The 16,338-nt window shown below is 38.7% G+C and overlaps 1 protein-coding gene across 7 annotated transcripts in view; it reads right to left on the bottom strand.

Moving 5' to 3' along the window:
• Positions 1-16,338, bottom strand: part of cdh22 (cadherin 22) — a 187,866-nt gene that overhangs the window by 64,457 nt on the left and 107,071 nt on the right. For all 7 annotated transcript variants that reach the window (XM_085161341.1, XM_085161340.1, XM_085161344.1 and 4 more), the window contains one exon: positions 4,632-4,926. In XM_085161341.1, the coding sequence (XP_085017467.1) occupies positions 4,632-4,926 (295 nt within the window). The remainder of the gene's footprint in view (positions 1-4,631; positions 4,927-16,338) is intronic.

Here is a 16,338-nt window from a genome sequence, read left to right as displayed (position 1 = left end):
GTGACAGAATTAGTTTCCCCTGCATTGGGAGCATGCGACGGACAAACAGTATCCCACAGTAATGTTGAATATTATTACACAGGAAAAAAACAATAACACGTAAAATAATTACACCGTGATGCTTTTGCCTTTCTAAATGGAGGGACAGTAACTGCGTGTGTATATGTAAGCGTGTAAAAACTGCAGATAGTAAGATTAGCAGTATTTTGTCTATATCCGCCATTGTAGAAATTCATCTCATGTAAACAATAACGTGGCGCACAGCGTCACGCGAAAAAAGGTACATAACCTTGACGTCCCGTGATTCCCGTGATTCCCGTGATTGTGCTAGGCTGAGGAACTTGACAAATAGCTCTAGTTTAACTCTGATCTTTCCTTAAAGCCATGCTAGATTGTCTTTCTAGCCAGATGCTACAGCTATAGGTCCAACCAACCTCTTTTGCAAAACCAAGTCCTAACCAACAGGGCATGAGAGTGGGGCCTCAGCAGAAAGTTACAGACAGTTTCTTTTCTGCTCTTCAACAGTTGTTTGTATATTGCAGGTCTGCACTTTGGTGGCTAAGGGCGAGAGCACTTGTAAACTAGATGGACAGTACTCACCTCCAATCAAAGGTGACATCACCAGACAGCTGGTGTTCCATTTCAAGAATCCTCCTTCTCTGCCTTTTCTGTCTCTAGGAGACTGGATAAACCTATGCAGGCTGGACAAACTCACCTTTCTCAGGAGTAATGCATCAGTGCATTGGTTCCCTCCTCCAGAATCAAAAAGGGGGCTGCCAGTGTCTGGAACTAACCCTGAGGAACCACTCAGTAAAATTATGGACATCTTTCTCATCTAAGACTTTAATTGATGTTATTGTTACAGCATGTAATAGTTATGCCATAACATGTTCTAAGAGTCCTCAGAAAACAAAGTCAAATGGAATCAACAAAGAGTTTTGTGAAAAAGAATCAACTCAAATCTCACATTGTTAGTAAGATGACAAGATTTCACATCTTAAGTCTTGAGCAGGATCAGTGTCATTTATTTTGGTATTTTTGTAACATTTGTCACATTTTTCTTCAACCTTTATGATATGCTTTAGAAAACAACAAATCATAATACAAAATGATTTTAGGTTATATTTACCTCTTGATTAGTATCTTAACCTACTATTTTATTTTAAGTACACTCACTAAAAGTTTTAGGTAGGCGCAGGGCTTTTTGCCAAAGATATAATACATATAATTTTATAATGGAAGGATAGGTACTTAAAATGGACAGACCCGTACCGCCAATATTACCTTGCAAATGGACGTGAGGCAACATTAGCTTTTAACATTGCAGTTGATTTACATTTATTATAGCTCCACTTTGATTCAGAAAATACAGTGGAGGGTGAGCTATAAAGAGAATGATGACCTGTAAGTTTGTAAGTGAGAAGCCATTAATCAAACTGACCTATAATGTTTAGTTTTAACTTCAAAATACAATAAGTTCTTTGTCTGCTTTGGACTTAAAGAACTTAGAAAAAAGAAGGTTATTTTTAAAGGTTATTTTTATGTACACTGTGAATATTACAGATCTGCATTACTGTAGGTGTGGCAGTACGCAACTTTTCTACAAAACTGAGCTCAGATGAATGCAGCCCCAAACCAACTCTGCCACATATTCTGCAGTTAGAGTTAATGATGGTGAACAATCACTGCTAAATGATTTGAGAAATGCAGAATTGTAATATTATTTAACGCGACTCATTCTTGCGCATTTGTAAGGGCAGAAAACAAAAAACAAAAAGACAGATGGAAGTTTGACTGGCCTCAACTTGCTAGTAATGCATGCAGCATGAAAAAACAAGAAAGGTGGGATGCGACTAGTCGAACAAGCAACTACTCGAACATGGAGACTAGATTTCTAGTTGCAGCCCGGGTCTTCTTGCTGTGTGGTACTGTTCCATTATTGTGGCAAAATAATGGAATCAGTAAACATGTAAATAGAAAACGCATCGATATTATAGCAGTTAATATAATTACGAACCAAGAAGCATAGTTAGCTCAAGTACTCTTACTGGTTGTGCTGATTCAAATTGATCTTTCACAGTTTATCATCATGAATTGGAGCACACCTGTAGGTTTCCATGCTCCCTTTTCTGTTCCATCATAAACATATGCATGATTCTATGAACAACATTCAATCATCCATACGCAACAAATCTGATTTAATACAGTAATTTCATTAGACACACATTTTCCACAGGACAACGTAGAGCTCAGACCTTCATGCTTCATCATCAGCTTCAGTACTTCTAATTATTGCAGTTCTCCTTAACAAACACTGCTCACTGGGTGAAAAAGGGTTATTTTTAAGAAAGAAAATGCTGAGCATACTAAGTATACTAAGGATAGACAGATAGGATGCCCTAACAAAAGGGGCGAGGCGAGCATAGAGAGGCTTTAAGACTATGACAAAGACGAGTGCCGGGAGACATGACAGGGGTAAAGATGAATATGCCTCTGGCAGTTGAGTCCTGATTACTTTCTTACTGTTATGGCCTCACGTGTTCCAAGGCATTATTATTTGAAAGTGATTCTACTGAGGTTCTGTGCATGTACAATGGTTTTTTTTTTCACAAAGAAAAAGACAAATCAAATTTACAGTAGATGTCAGCACATGTTGAACATGCTCATAGGGCATGACGACAAAATTCCTCTGGGAATTCATTAAACAACAGTAACAAAGCAGCAACAAAATAAGAGGATACCTATAAATTCTGAATGATTTCGAGACACATCAGCAAACAAAATAAAAAATATTTTTCTTCTCAGCGTTTATAAGACAGGTCTTGGTTTTTTTTCCCTGGAAAGTCAATATTTTGTACATCCCTCAATGTTAGTACCTTCTCAAACCTATTTTCTATATTGCTCTGCCCCACTGTCTTTTGCTCCCAAAACAAAAACAGGCCACAAAAAGCAATAAAAATAGCAGAAAACCAGTTTGTGTCATAATGAAACATTTTCCTAAAACAGCTGGACACTGTAGGTTTTACCAGATTCTACTCAAACCGGTGTAAGATGTTGTTAGGAACTATTTTAAAATGCGGATTAGTAAATTTGTTGATCCAGTGGAAAGTAGGGTTTATCCAAAATAAAAAGCACTGAAACTATTATAAGATATATCAATAAGATATATAAGATATATCAATATAGCAAATGTTATACTTTTATAAGACATTTATAAAAGTATACGTTCAAACTAAGTGACATTACCGTCGTTAAAACATGGAAATGTGCAGTAAAGGTGATGAGCTGGGAAATGGTGAGTGCCAGTCAAACAGGTCAAAAGAAAAGACACATGGATGAACCATGAGAATGCCTGATTTAGTGGTGAATGTTATGTCATTAGTGGTAGCACACCATGAAAATATGAACTGTCTATTTATTTCTTATATAATCTAAGTGAGACGTGGTAGGGTCAAATAAGGGACAGAGGTAGAAGAGTTATGTTCGTTAAGATTACATAAACTATTATTAAGCAAGCATGGCTTTTAAGGCTGCATCTCACTCTTTCTTGAGGACAGCTCCCCTGTGCTCCCCAGGCTTTTGCATCATTTTCTGAAATTGTGTTTATTCCTTTTCTCTTTATCATGCTCCTGTTTTTGCTAACTTTCACTGTCCTTTCTCTCACCGACTCACACACGCATGCATACACACGCCATTCAGTTTTAGAGAGCAATGTAGGCAGAAATGCCCATGCTTTGGATCATGCTGAGGAAGCAGGAATTAATTCCAATCAGGCTTGAACAGGAAAGAGCCATTCCATTTTGCACCACTCCTGGAGTCACTCAAACAAGAAGCACCCCTGCCTCTACTGCATATGCATGAACACACACACACAAACACACGGACGCATATACCTGTATCGCACAAACTCTTTGGAGCAAATATGGTGATGTTGCTTAGCAGCTAAACAGAATTTTGTCTATTAAATATCAGCTGTCTTTGACATTAATACCATGCTAATGAAGCCCTTGACACCCTCATTCACCTGTCTTTTCTATTTTGCAAATAGTTTGAAGCAGCCATGGATTGCTGCTAATATACTCGGTCACAATAAAAACATGTTAGGATTTAAAGTATTGTAGTGTCATTTTTACTGACAGTGTACTCTCTCCATTAACCGCACTCCTGGAGCACCGTTCCTATGTTGCTCTTTCCCTCTTGTTCTTCCTTTTATCATTTGCCTCAAAACAGTGTTAGAACACAGCTTATCTGGGAGTAATGCAATTTGTTTGCTTCTACTTTCTTTATATGCCTGCACTGTTTCTTTCATTTTCTACTTCCTACTATCGAGAGTAAATTCAGTGACTCTAAATCCATTTTCATTTAACATAGCTATCTTACATGTCTGCTTTTTCATATATCCATCTCTCTTGTGGAGGAGAATTTTAACATATTGCTCTTCCTGGCACTTTACGCCTTCCCTTGAGCCCATAAAAAAAGCTCACACACCCTACTTATGTATCATGAAAATAGCTGCAGTAAAACTTGCAATTCCATACATTACAGGCACCCTGGGGCTTTGCTATGTACAGAGCCTCAAACAGTCATCCAAATGGTTCTTGTCTGACTGCGCTAGACATTTTCCAGCTTACCTATGGGTGACAACTCTGCCACGCTGCCAATATAGGGTCCTTCCAAGAACTTGGGTTCACTGTCATTGATGTCCTGGACCTTGATGACAAACTCTGACTCTGGCTCAAGGGGATCATTAGAGAGCCGGTCTCGGGCCTGAGCCCTAAGAGTGTAAAAAGCCTTTTCCTCTCGGTCTAGTCTCTCTGTGGCATGTATGTCTCCTGTAAGCTCATCAATGATGAAGATGGATCCAGCTCCTTCTCCAGAGATAGTATATTTGATGTTGCCCTCACCATCATCAGAGTCTGTATGGATCTGTAAAAAAAAACAGAGCAGTTTTGAGAATGATGACTTCAATAAAACACACACACGCATTCCATCTTTTACAACTATGCAATGTGGTACGTACCGTAAAATTTCTAAAAAATGTTTTGTTAGTGTCATGATCAAGTTGCATATTGATGATGGTAAATGGTAAACGGCCTGTATTTGTATAGCGCTTTACTAGTCCCTAAGGACCCCAAAGCGCTTTACACAACCTGTTATCCACACATTCACACACTGGTGATGGCAAGCTACATTGTAGCCACAGCCACCCTGGGGCGCACTGAAAGAGGCGAGGCTGCCGGACACTGGCGCCACTGGGCCCTCTGACCACCACCAGGCAACGGGTGAAGTGTCTTGCCCAAGGACACAACGACCGAGACTGTCCAAGCCGGGACTCGAACCGGCAACCTTCCAATTACAAGGCGAACTCCCAACTCTTGAGCCACGATCGACAATAATTCACTGAATGAATGTTTATTTTGTTTTCTCCATAACAACTAGTTATATTATCAAGTATAGTTTTCTATTAAGGTTTGGGCACTAATAGTCATTGTTAGTACCCAAACCTGAATGCTTTGGGTACCATTCAATGTGAGCTGAATGCTTATAAAAGTCATAATTTGTTTAAAACACAAAAACTGATTAACTTTTTAATATGTAAATATTACATATATTTATATATTAAAAACTCTGAGTTGAAAAGAAATCCACTTTAATGTAATGAACTTGCTACTGCTGTTGTTTTCCTTTTATTAGCTATTACTTTACGAGTGTTGTATTAATTTATTCAGATTGCAATCAAGTACTGTTTTGTTGGAGTGCATTTGAACGCAGGCTAATTCAAACCTTTCTACTTTAACTGAACATTTTGATACAGACAACAAAGCTATCTGTGAACCTCAGGCAAAATCTGCTCGACCCGTCCTAGCAGTCTGACGATCGGGGCCAACCAAATCAAACTGCAAAACTGTCCTTGACCCACAACAGCGATTACAGTCCTGTTTAACCACTTGTTATCACATGGCTGACACACCACACTCGATGACACCTCAAAGTATTAGAAACTGTTGAAAGTTTAGAAAAAATATCTGAAGTGATCCTTGTCCAAGTTGAGATTATTCTGTCACATATTTGCCAGGTATCTTATTTTTATGATTTTGTCTTAACTGCTGAAAAAAGGGTTAAAAATGGACAACCCCCAAATGATATTTGGTCATCAACCATGACCATAAGAAATATGTGTATTTTATTCATCCATTGACTTTTCTTCTTTTAGGGTGGTAAATCCAATTCAAGTCCTTCTAACTACTCCCTGCAGACTAGCCATCATCAGTGTGGTGAAAAAAAAAAGACACCTGAGTTCCTGTGATGATTTACACCTTTTCTGCACATTGTGCCCTTCACAGGATGTGACGCCCAAATTAGGAGATCAAAGTCATTCAAAGACTCTTAAATATAGAGACATGGAGGTGCTGTGGCTGAAAAGTGAACTTAAAAGAGCCCTTATAAATCAGAGCTATAGTTTCCCCTAATGTGATTAGAAGACATTCCAGGGGTAGCAATAGGAGATGCATTGGTCCCCCATCCTAAACTCCCCTTTGGCTCTTTAGTGAGCATTAGACCTGCTTGCTCCTGCTCCCTCTCCCTCTCACTCACCTTCTATCTAAAATTATAATTCAGAGCTGTCTATGCAGTGTAACTGTGGTTCAATCTACTCAACAGACCAGAGGAGAGGGGAAATCGCCCTGGCCTCCCTGGTTAATTTTTTATAAAGGCTTAATTAAATACAGGCCTCTATCACCCTTGCAGGGATTTTCATTAAGTATTTGTCGTAAAACCGAGGAATAATGCAAGCCTGTGCCTTGATATTGCTTCCATCATCCATTTTCTCCTTCTTTTTTATCTGTCTGCTTTTGCCTTTTCCTCCCCATTCTGAATCTTCCTGAAGACAAATACACTGACAGTCAGTGGAAATATACTGCTGGATACTTTGGCGGTATCAATATTTCAGTTATAATAAAAAAGAAGAAAAAAGGAAAAATAAAAGTTTCATTGGTCCAGACTGTGAAAGTTATCCAATAAAAGTGAGCACACGCTTCCACCACTTGATATGTTTCCTCCAGACTCAACCTCCTCCTGAATTTCTAAATTAGAATCTCAGGAGAGAAATGCATGTGTGAAGTGTTGCCATCTTGTGTTCATTCAGTTCCACAAATGTTGGCACAACAAGTCCTGCAATTAAAAAAAATAATCTTTTTTTTTTTGCTTTCCCTCTACCATCTAAAAAACAAACAAACCATGAAAGCATTTTTCAGAGCAGTGTTTCCTCTTTATAAAATGTGACAAATAGGAAAAAACAAATTGTAAGAAGGTAACAAAAGCACACTCTCCATCTCTTGACTAAATGGATCTCTCTTAGCTCCCTTAACTCTTAACCCCTTCCTTGGCTGTCACTTGGGAACTCAAAGCTTCAGCTGCCTCCACAGATTTTGTATAGGATTGAGTTCTGGAGACTGGCCAGGCCACTCCATGACCTTAAAACTTCTTCGTTGCACTTCTTCTTTTACCTCTCTTTCGTTGCCTGGCAGTATGCTTTGGGTCATTCTATTCTAGAAGACCAACTTTCATTGTTTTGTCTTAGGGAAGGAGATTCTCCTGAAGTTGCAGTGAAGTTGTCCGGTAGGCTCATCTTAAAATGTTTCCACCTTGGTGGTTGGATGTGGTGATGATCTTCTGTGGGTCATACTTAGCGTTTTTCTTTCTTTAAATACACAATGTCAAACTGATGGCAAAGAGCTTGATTTTGGCTTCATCTGACCACAACACTTTCTCCCAAATATCTTCTGAATCATTTAGATGCTCACTGGCAAACTTAAGACCGGCCTGTATATGTGCCTTCTTGAGCAGGGAGGAACTTGTGGGCGCTGCAAGATTTCAATCCGTCACCGATGGTGGTCTACTGATCGCTAAAAAGCTGTTTTTTTGGTCTAATCCACCACCTTTCTCATGATTATCCTCACCCCATAAGTAAAGAGCTTGCATGGAGCTCCAGACTGATGATCATTTTATATTTCTCTTATTTCCGAATTATCAAACCAACATCTGACACCTTATCACCAACTCACTGCAGCGAGTTACAGCCTGCACAAGGCTGCAGTGAGCCTTGTGTAGGCTGTAACACAAACCTACACAGTCACTGACTGTTTTGTCCCAGTCAGGGACAAAACATCAGGGACACTTTTTGTCCCCGATGTCCTTTGACGGCTCTCTGGTCCATAGTATTGCAGAAGTTGGAATGAAAAAAAAAAACAAGATTTATTTATTTATTGACTTTAACCGGTGTGGTGCATGGTTGATATTTTGTCTTTTTATACTAAAATTAAACTATCATAAATTTCATTTCTTTGCAAGTGAGGGAACTTACAAATTCAGCAGATGATCAAATAATTATTTCCCTCACTGTACCTTGTTAAATACATTAGCTTAGAATGTTTCTTACAACAGGAGTTTGAAATGTCTACAAGTGGCTAATATCAGAGTACATTATTTTACATGTGGACACGCTCTCAGAGTCTAGAATTAAAATCCAGTTTAAAATCAAACTTAGGCTTTACATTCTCTCAGTGTTCACTTCAGTTTAAATTCTCTGTCTGGTTACGTTTACGTAAAAATATTGCTTGGTTTGGTTTAGGTTTACTATGTCAAAAAGATTTTTAAAAGCACAATTTTTCTACATCAATTAGGTGCAGAGACTTATTTACATCACCAAGCTTGCTTAACCTTCTAAGGCCCAAACTCTTCCACGGCATGCATTTTTAATTTCTCTTTGATATTTGGGCTGATTAATGTAAAAACAAAGAATTACCAATTTTTTTTAACCTGATTTTTGTTTCTAAGAAAGATAAGAGCCACATATGAGGACATTCGTTTAAAATTTCGATAGATCAGTGGCAGTATAATGTCCTCGTAAGTGGATATCAGGCCCTTGTAGAGCAAAATTGAGTATTTTGGTCTAAATAACCCAAAATTGGATGTCCACATATGTAGATGCCAGGTCCTAGGAGGGGGAGCCCTAGATGATTATAAGATGTTATAAAGAAGTCCTATGGGCTTTCCTTTTTTCTTGCACACATAGACACGAACAAACATACACTCATGTGGGCACACACACGCACACACACACAGACACACACATACATGGATCATCATTCTGGAGGAATGATGCAATTTCTCTCCCCTCAGGCTGGCTATACCCATCCTTCTGTCAGTCTATCCTCACTGGAGTGATTCAAGTTGGCAGCTTGAAAAACACACACACAGACACACACACATGCACTACGCTTAGCTAAGTTGTTCTCTGCAAACTAAAGGTCAGAGTCAGGATGTCACTCACAAAAAATAACCGGGGGTGCAAAAGTGCACAACAAATTTCCAAGAAGAAGATGGGAAAGACACACATCCTGTACACCTGCTGAGCATGACATTATAGATGTTTTTTCCTAAAATCTTTAAACGATATTCCTGACACTTTTGGGGGGAAATAGATTCTCCACATTTGGACAAGGTGTGCTATTTCTTTTATTGGCTAGGTCACTGGTATAGACATTATCAAAAAATACTAATACACACTAAGAAAAACAACATATATTTCAAATCAGTACTAAAGGAACTCTACTCTTTGATGTCATTGCTTCACTGTAGAAAGCTAATTATAAAACTTTGTAGCTTCCTTGTAGATTTTCACTAGTCCATACTAGCATATGGAAATCACACCGGTAGTCTAATTCCCTTCAATTCGTTAATATAAAGCTGATGAAGCTATGAGCATTTTGGACATACTAGGACATAGCACAACAGAGAAGACTTTTATGCAGTGGAAAATGTAGGGTTTGTATTTTTTTTTCTTCCCATGGGCAGTGCACTTCTTTTCCACATTTCAATTCAATTAAATTCACTTTTATTTAAATAGCGCCAAATCACAACAACTGTTGCCTCAAGGTACTTCATATTGTAAGGAAAAGACCGTGCAATAATCAGACATCTCTATGAACTAGCATTTAGGGACAGGGAAGAAAAAACAAAATTTTAACAGAAAGAAACCTCCTTCAAAACCATGCTCAGGGAGGGACAGCCATCTGCCATGACCAGTTGGGGAGAGGGGAGGATGACAGGACAAAAAATATACTGTGGAAGAGAGCAAGAAATTAATAATAACTAATGATTAAATTAATGATTGGTGCATAAACATGAGTGAATGAAAAAACATGAGCGAAGAAGACACTCATCATCGGAAGCCCCCATAACTAAGAGGGGACTCAGGATCACCTGATACAGCCATAACAATATGGTTTTTCAAAAAGGAACATTTTAAGCTAATCTTAAAAGTAGAAAAGGCTACGCTCTCCTGAATCCAAACTGGGAGCTCGTTCCTCAAAAGAGAGGCGCCTCTAAGCTAAACGCTCTCCCATTCTACTGGAAGAATGGGACCACAAGTAAGCCTGCAGTGTAGAGCAAAGTGCTCTATTGGGGCAATATGAGGTCTTCAAGACATGATCGGCCTGATTATTCAATTGATCAGGAAATTTACAGCCGTCAAATGTGGGATTGGAGTTTTTTTTTTAATTAATAACACTTTGTTCATGTCAAAATATTAGGTTCCTTTAAAAAAAATAAAAGAAGGATTATTGGTCATTACACAATGACCAAATTTCCAAAGTAAATATAATGTAGGGATATAAACTACAATACCAATTATCTGAACCCTTTCTATAAACTTACTAAAAGATATATCATCCTATCACTGCAGCTAAACAGTATTAATTTGGTTTCTGGCTTTATGCTAAACTTGATGCTAGCTAGAGTCAGCCATACACTTTACAGGTTTACAGTGGAGGCCTGTGGGTTGACTAAGAGGACAGTGAGGTTGTTGATGTCTTGTCAGACTCACCTTTAGGTCATAACAAAGTGTCTAGCTGTCACTATAGGCTAACCTACTGAAGGGGATGACATATGACTCACATGCAGTGACTGAAAGTTTCCTTCACATTTAGTCAGCTATTTTAAGTTTTTATGAGGTTGGAGGGGCATCTGGTGTACAAATCTACCAGATCAAACATGTGAAGCTGGGGACTTCCGGATGGTGGGGAAGCTGGTTGCAGCATAATCTTTCAGCTCCCGGGCGGTCTGGTTACCCCTTGAAAACTGACATGTTATAACACAACTAAGAATATTCATAGTAGTATGCCAGGGGGTAACAAGAGAAAGACAAGAGGAATTCGGCAAGAAAGTGCGGAGGAAGGAGTTTTTTCACTGAAAGAAGTTGACGGTGCTAGCAAGCTAAAGCTACTCGGAGCTATGGAGGCAATTGAAGCTAACATTCTTGCTGAGCTTAAAAAAGTCCAGGATAATTTAAAAAGTGAAATAGCGGAAAAGACTGGACTTGTGAAAACAGAAATGTTGGAGTTTAGAAAAGAAGTGGGGGAACGGTTCGAGGAAATTGTCACGGACATGAAAGAGGTAACAAGCAGGATCGAGGAGGTCGAACAGAGAGTAACCGAGGTGGAGGAGGTCACAGTCGACCTTAAAGACGTGCTCAGCCATACTCTCCAGTTACAAGAAGACCTCCAGACACGTCTGTCCGACCTGGAAGCCCGGTCTCGCAGGAATAACATACGTGAATTTTATAAAGAAGGAACTGTCCCTCCCCGACACCAATCTTATTGTCTGACAAAGTACATTTCCAACTTTCCTCACAAATCAGAGATAAGGAGGGGCGTTATATACTGGTTAAAGGGTATATAGATCACAAGGAAGTTACATTGTTTAACGTGTACAGACCACCAGGGACTGATAAACATTTAATCAGGACCCTTTCTGAATTAATTGCAACAGAAACATCAGGGATATTAATATGCGGTGGAGATTGGAATATTCACTTGAATCCGTTTCTAGTCACGTCCAGCAAAACTAAATTGTTACAACCAGAAGCAGTATATGTTAAAAGAATGCTTAAGGAATTGGGATTGGTTGACGTGTGGAGGGATGCACACTCACTGGAAAAGAAATATACTTTTTTTTTCACATTCCCACCATATGTATTCAAGACTGGACTTTTTTATGTCACACTTTGATAAGCATAGAATTATAAATTGTGATATAGGGGGTGAGAGATATTTCGGACCAAACTTAATACTAGTCTACTAAATGATGTAGAATTCGAAAAGTTTGTAAAAGAAGAATTTAAGGAATACATGGACTACAATAACAATGGTGATGTTTCTCCTAGTATTTTATGGGATGCAGCGAAGGCAGTTCTTAGAAGGAAGCTAATTTTGTGGTCCTCATACAAAAAAAAGGAAAAAGAGAAGTATCTAAAAGACCTTACTACGAGACTGAAACACCTAGAATCAGAACATATGAAAAGTAACAATGATGACACGTTATCACAAGTTAAAGAAACACAACAGATATTAAATAGGTCAAATGATGACCAAATAGAGAAAAGAGCTAAATTCATTAAGCAGGAATGAATGAAAATGGTCCCAAATCTAAGAGACTCTTGCTTGGAGGATACGGAAACAGCAGACTGACAGATTTATTCAGAAAATTAAAAACCCAGCAAATGATAAGATATGTTATGACATGAAAAGCATAAAAGAATCTTTTCTGACCTATTATACCCAACTGTACGCAGAACCACACAGGATAGATGTGCCCTCTGTTAATGTATTTCTTTCTTCACTTGATTTACCATCGATAGGAACAGAACAAAATAAAAGATTAACACAAACAATAACTGCGGAGGAGATTGGCCATTTCAAAATTGAAAGGTAATAAGATGGCCGGTGAGGATGGCTACCCGGCAGAGTGGTATAAACATTTCAGAGATCTAGTAACCCCTCTGCTGAGGGACTGCTTTAACCATGTGCTTACAGGGGGTGAGATACCACCATCCTGGAAACGAGCAGTTATTTCAGTAATTCCCAAACCGGGTGAAAATAGAACAGAATGTGGTTCCTATAGACCCGTATCAGTCTTGAATATCGACTACAGGATATTTGCAACAATATTAGCTAAACGGTTGGAATTTATAACTTCAGAACTAACGGATACAGATCAAACAGGTTTTGTTCGAAATAGGCAAACTCATGATAATGTGAGGCGGGCTCTCCATCTAATAAATAAAATGAAAAATATCGAATCAGTAGCTGTTAGTCTTGATGCTGAAAAGGCGTTTGACTCTGTCTGCTGGACTTATCTTTATGTGGCCTTAGAGAGATTTGGTTTTAACAGCCAAATCATCAGATGCTTACAGTCTCTATATAACTCACCCACTGCCAGGATTAAAATTAATGGTGATTTAACAGATACACTACAACTAGAGAGAGGCTGCCGTCAGGGATGCCCTCTCAGTCCCACTATCTTTGCGCTATTCACTGAGCCCCTGGCGCAAGCTATCAGGGAATCTAAAGACATTAGAGGTGTACTAATTAACAATATAATGCATAAAGTTGGACTGTATGCTGACGATGTTCTTATAATGCTAACTAACCCGGAAATCAGTCTGCCTAATCTTTTTCCATTATTGAAAAAATTTGGCATATATTCCGGATATAAATTAAATTTACAGAAAACTCAGATTCTCTTATATAATTACCGCCCATCACAAGACATTCAAAAGATAGCCAAGTTTAACACCTCTATAAAATATCTAGGAATCCATATACCCACAGATCTATCCGACCTCTACAAATGCAATTATGTCCCACTGACATCAGAAATTAAGGCAGACCTACAGCGCTGGTATTTATTGCCAATGAATATGCATAATCGGATAGATATAATAAAAATGAATCTTTTGCCAAAGCTTCTCTATTTGTTCCAGGCGCTGCCTATACATCTACCCTCCAAGCAATTTAACGATTGGAATAGGATGATCTCTAATTTTATTTGGGCCAAACAAAAACCAAGAATAGAATTTCAGACGTTACAACTGCAAATGGACAAAAGTGGACTCGCTCTGCCGTGTCTTGAGGACTATTATAGGGCTGCACAGTTACGAGTGATGATTGGGTGGTGTGATCCAATGTGTGAGGCTAAATGGAAGGAGGTAGATCAATCCTACTGTGAGACCCCGCTTCAATCACTGCTTGGAGATCAACCACTCATTAAAAGACATATAGATGCAGACCTGCTCCCGGCACTAATGAGAGTGCCCATAGAAATATGGCATAGGATACTCAAATATAAGAAAACTGAAAAAAGTGCCCCGACGTTACGATGGCCTGCTTACGATTCGGATTTTGCACCTGCAAACATGGATAAGAGATTTATACAGTGGTCACATAAGGGTATAACAGGCTACTGGAAGATTACAGATTAAAATGTACTAAAAGGCTACCAGCAACTCCAGAGAAGTTTTTACTTGGAAAGACAGGATTTCTTTAGATACCTCCAGCTGAGGCACCATTACGACAGAAACATAAAATTCCTAGAAGAGGAGGACACGGGCTTGGTTAAAATCTTCCTTGACTCTTCTAAGGGGAATGCACCAAAGAAACAGATATCCAGATTATACAAATGTTTACAAACATGTAGGAATAATGACACAACGTATATCAAAGCTAGATGGGAAAAAGAGGCTGAAATAATAATACATGACGACAACTGGTTCAATATATGTAAGGCTGTGGTAATGACCTGGAGCTCAGGTCTATGGAGGGAATTTGCATGGAAAAACACAGTGCGTTTTTTTGTCACACCTAATGCTAAGAGTAAACAAAGTAAAGACCCCGACAAGACTCAGTGTTGGAGGAACTGTGGAGGTGTATCTGCAGGACATTTTCATATTTTTTGGGAATGTGCTAATATTGTCCGCTATTGGCTAGTAGTGATCAAAGAAATCAATACCATGATGGGCTTGAACTTGGCCCCTGATTTCACTGTGTTTTATCTATGTGATTTGCCACAAGGACTGAGGAATTCAGACAAATATATTTTATTGATATTATTGGCTGGTGCAAAGAAAGCCATAACTTGCAAATGGCTAAACGTTGATCCACCGTCATTCTTGGACTGGATAGGCATTATCAAGGAAATTTACACAATGGAGAGACTGAATTTTTCACTAAGACTGGCTGCCGATAAATTTGAGAAATACTGGAAAAAATGGGACCTTTACTTAAATGGAAAAATATTATAATTTCTGGTACCATGTTTCATTGCTGTAATTCACCTATTTGATCTGATTGTACCACAAAGGGATATGTCTTTTTTTTTGTTTGCTAGCCTAGATGCTCTGTGCTTGTTGGGGTTCTGAATGTTTTGTAAAAAATATACAGGACTGTCAATAAAAATAAAGTGTAAAAAAACCCAAAAAAAACCATGTGAAGCTACACGCTGTGACCCTTTTATTTCTTCTTCTTTTGGTCGGTCCCTTTAAGAGTCACAGCAGATCATCTGCTTCAATCTCCTATCCCTAACATCTTCATCTGTCAAGCCAACCTTTTGCATGTCTTCCTTCACTACATCCATAAATCTTCTGTGCTGTCTTCTTCTTTTCTTTCTGAGTGACAGCTGCGTACTCAAGATCCTTTGTCTACTATCCCTCCCCTGTACCTCCAAACCATCTCAGCCTTGTTTCTCTAATTTCATCTCCAAAATGGTCAACCTATAGTTGTTCCTGGCTGTAGCTCAGGAGGTAGAGCACATCATCTAACAATAGGAAGGTTAAAGGTTTGGCTGTACCAAACCAAATATCCTTGGGGAAGATACGAACCCTAATCTCTCTGATGCATCCATCGAAGTATAAATGTATGTGAATGTTAGATAGAAAGCACTTCAGCATAGAAAAAAGGGTTTGTATGAGTGGGTGAATGTGGCATGTTAAAGTGTGCCTTGAGTGCTCGAGGAGAGTAGAAAAGCTCTATATAAGAATCAGTCAATTTCCCATTTCCTCTGATATATTTGTTCCTAATCTTGTCTCTCCTGGTCACTCCCAATGAAAATCTTCAACTCTTCCGATTTCATCTTGGTCTTCTGTCTTTTCGTCAGTGTCACTGTCTCCAAACCATATTTTAAGCACAAGCTCACACTAAATGAATGTGTTCAGTAGCAAAATAGAATAGAATAGAATAGAATAGACATGGAGTAGCTTTTTTATTACAGTGAAGATAGAAAAATGTGAGCTGCACTGAAGCTTTAGTTTATTGAAGATTTCAAAGACGAAGCAAATTGTCTTATATTTAAGTCTGTTTAATCTGGACTAGGCATGCCACATTTCACTACAGCTTGTAAAGCTTCTGATCTTAAAAGCTTCAAAGTGTTAACAAGGTGACATGGTATCAGAGTCTAGGTGGGGATAGCTATGGGGAAGGAAGGATGCATACCAAAGACAGAACC

This window comes from Neolamprologus multifasciatus, chromosome 5 (assembly GCF_963576455.1).
Source record: "Neolamprologus multifasciatus chromosome 5, fNeoMul1.2, whole genome shotgun sequence".
Lineage (NCBI taxonomy): Eukaryota > Metazoa > Chordata > Actinopteri > Cichliformes > Cichlidae > Neolamprologus > Neolamprologus multifasciatus.
Note: the sequence above shows the minus strand (reverse complement) of the source record. Positions and strands in the feature narration are given on the sequence as shown.